This window comes from Poecilia latipinna, unplaced genomic scaffold (genome assembly GCF_001443285.1).
Source record: "Poecilia latipinna isolate Pla-1442-1.1 unplaced genomic scaffold, P_latipinna-1.0 Scaffold942, whole genome shotgun sequence".
In the NCBI taxonomy this organism is placed as follows: domain Eukaryota; kingdom Metazoa; phylum Chordata; class Actinopteri; order Cyprinodontiformes; family Poeciliidae; genus Poecilia; species Poecilia latipinna.
The window spans coordinates 234,705-238,272 of NW_015113558.1; the positions used below are offsets into that span (position 1 = coordinate 234,705).

General features: G+C 37.5%; 1 protein-coding gene across 1 annotated transcript in view; it reads right to left on the reverse strand.

Annotated features, from left to right (window-relative positions):
* The window catches only part of mgat5b (alpha-1,6-mannosylglycoprotein 6-beta-N-acetylglucosaminyltransferase B), a 96,738-nt gene that overhangs the window by 58,108 nt on the left and 35,062 nt on the right, over positions 1-3,568 (reverse strand). Inside the window, exon 7 of the mRNA XM_015049355.1 lies at positions 70-239. Coding sequence (XP_014904841.1) covers positions 70-239 — 170 coding nt within the window. The remainder of the gene's footprint in view (positions 1-69; positions 240-3,568) is intronic.

The following is a 3,568-nucleotide window of genomic DNA, read 5'->3' on the forward strand; positions in this document are numbered from 1 at the left end:
GAACAGTGGTTGAAAAACACTGCTTTAAAGAAAAGAAAACAATTATTTGGCTGTAAATACAAAACTTACCCTTGAAGCTCTTTAACAGACATGGAGATCTTGAGGTTGTGTCCCAGAACATGGAGGGCAGTCAGGATGTCGGCCCACTGGACCATTTCCCCTAGCGGTCCCCCCTTCAGCACCTTCGGGCTGAAAACATCCCCAGACTCCTCTGTTAGGAATCCCACATGGATTAGGATCTGAAAGGAGGAAAAAAGGATACTGCAATGAAAGGAGCTTTATAGAGATGTGTGAAAAATAACCACAAAAACTCTCCTTCGCCTTCAGAACATGTGTCTGCATTCATGATGCTTTGTATAATATTCTTCTGGCAGACTGAATGAGAACAGAACAAGTGTTTTTTTTTCTTATGGCTCAATAGGACATCAGTCACTGCAAACGGTGCTGTGTCTGGATATGGGAGAACGAGTGTGTGTATTTAGATCCAATATTAATTCTTCCTTGCTAAAGGTTTCAACAGTTGTCCTTCATAGTTTCATTTGCTTGATCGAGTGTCATCATTCCAAACATTTGTATCACTGTTATGACCTTCACAGCAGTTTGTTCCAGGACCAGGAAGTCAGATGAATAAATGAATGGATTGCTACATTTGTTGTAGCTACTCTGATGACACTGACGTTCATTCAGAAGATTTTATAATTAAGCTCTGGTTCCCTGCCTCCGCTCCTTTGTTGACATTTTAAAATCCCAGTGTTTTGAACCTTGAGTTCAGCCATGCTGACATGATGTGCGTTGTCTCTATTTTTCCAAACAGGTGTGTGAGTAGCTGTCAAAGTAATTCACCAAAGTGTCATGACTTTGAAGTGGTTCGATACCAATCTCTTGGTCTGAAATGTAAGAGAGCGTTTTTAAAAACTGGGATGGCTTGTGATCCTGAAACTCTTCTCTTGTTTGACACTTCAGTGGGTGTGTCATTACATGTCAGCAGTACAGATAAGCACTCAGCAGTGCACAAATACACTTCAAAGGTGTAAGCGGCTGTAATTTGGAAAGAGGCTAGAAGAACATTCCTGCAGGTTCTCTCCACTCACATCGACATTAAAAACGGTGTTGTTCTAAATGATCTGACATTAAAGATTGCAAGGAATTATAGCAAAAAGGATGTTCAAAATAGCATATTTTGTGATCATAAAAATAACTTCTTACACACAGAGTATAATCTGCTATTATGAAGTTAACTAATCCAAAACATTTTAATGACTTTGAGGATTAGAATTATTCAAATTCCAAACTCTTCAAAAGGAAAAAATTGTAGGAAATGAAGATTAATTCCCTGAAATCCCCAGTGAATTATCTCTCCATGCACCAAAGAACTTGGCTGCACAGAGGGAAAAAAAAAAAAAAAAACATTTCACCCACCATCATGGACATTAGTGCTCAGCTCATTTCACTTGGACCATATGCCAAAACAGATATCCACTACAACAGATTCTTTGCAGTCCCAAGTGAAAACTGTGATTTAAAAATAATTATATAGAACATTTAAAGGAGTTATCCCAATTAATATGTGGCATTTTTTCCACAGTGTTGGACCAACAGGGCACAGTTCTGTCAAACACATCTAGTTAGCAGCTGCATAATTACTGTGACCCACTGGGAATTGAGCAACACGTTACTTTTCACAGTGGATTAAGCATAGCTATGTCCAAACGGTGCTCTGCTGAGTAATCCTGATTAACCAACGCAGTATGAGCACATCCAGCTGCTTCTACTGGCAAACAGATCCCACAACTTGGACCGTGAAACATGCATAATGAGCTTAAGGCTAACCGAGGGATGTTTGCCAGCAAGTTTGCATTTTACTTCGCTCCACTTGTATATGAATGTGCCCTGTGTCTGTAATTTTGCAAATCTTAAATAAGATTAAAATAAGTAACTATCCAAAGCTTGCAAAAAACTCCACTAATTCAAATCTCCTTTCCTAATTATTTTATGAAGCACTATTTCTAAAATGAAAACTCAAATGAGAACAAGCAGCACCACTATACGACACAAATTAGAACAACAAAATCAATACCTTTTCATCTTCTGTAGCACATTTTTTAAATATGTTAATGGGCATCAGAGCAGACCAAGAACAAAATTGTGCTTTTTTTTACATGACTGAGTTGCATCTCATGTCATGTTTGTGTCCCGTGTTTACGCTCTTTCACACTTTTCGGTGTTTGCCACCTCCCCAGGGAGCCATATGGCTCTTTTGCTGCTAAATGCCTCAGCAGATCTCTGTAAATATGAGGAACGGCATGTCCAAGTGGGGATTTTTTTTTGGTTTCTATCTCTCTTTAAAGTTTCTACATACAATCAAAACATTTTTTATAGAGCTAACCCTGCACGAAATATTACGTATGTACACAGGTGAGTGTTAAACTTATTTTTAGAGTGGCCCTGGTATTCTTGTTACCTACAAAAAAAAGAGAGAACAATGATATGTACGCAGCTGAGTGGAGCTCCAGTGAAACCCCATCTGGCATGCAAAATCCCCTGATTTAATAAACCTGCTCTATTAAGTTCTGCTTCATAAAAAAGATAAGTGAAACTAAATTAGAGTTTGGATGGCAGATGGCAAAAGTAAGAATGCATGACGCCAATACTGCTCACTCTCGGCTTTTTCTTGTAGATGGTGTTAGGTACAGGGTGTTTCTTTTTTAAAAAGCAGAAACTATGCAAAAGGGATGAATCATGAATCTCACTTACAGCGAGTTGTTTATACCTGGTGGAGTAAAATAAGGATTATCCAATTTATCCGAGCTGAGCTGAGGTAAAAAAAAAAAAAAAAAAAAAAAAAAAAAAAAAAAAAAAAAAAAAAAAAAAACCAAAAAAAGTTTTTTTTTTTAAAAAAAAAAACCCTTTTTTTTTTTNAAAATAAAATATATAAGACGAGGAGAGGGGAAAAAAAAAAAAAAAAAAAAAAAAAAAAAAAAAAAAAAAAAAAAAAAAAGAAATCCCTAAAAGGTATTTCAGTTATGAAATAAAACCGCATTTCTCATGTCTGGTAGATATAAATAAAATAGATCCATCATCGACATGCAGGATAGCATTTTGTATTTTGGAGGCTTTTGATATGGACAATGTGGCTCATTGCCCAGGGTGGCATTGAGCCACCCTGGGGGCAAAATTGCTGTTTGATTTGTAGCTTCTGTTTTAGCACTTCTTTAAAGGGTCACAGTATATCACAGTTTGGCAAGACACAGGAGATGAGTTTAATCATCACTCGCTCAAAATCAAAAACGTCAAACCTGAACTGGATCATTCTACACTCCACGCAGATTCATATAAAAACTGAAAAAGCAAAACTATTATTCCTATATTGTAATTAAATACATACATTATAGGCTTTACATTATAGCTTAGATTGTTGCAGCACACAAAAGTCAGAGCTTTCTAAGGACCACCACCACCTGTGACATCTTCCCACATCTAAAGAGTTGGAAGATCCAATTAAAGCTCCGCGGAGCCTCAAGCGGCCCTCGCAGCCAAGCGCCGCTCAAGCCTATAGCCACCGCGTATG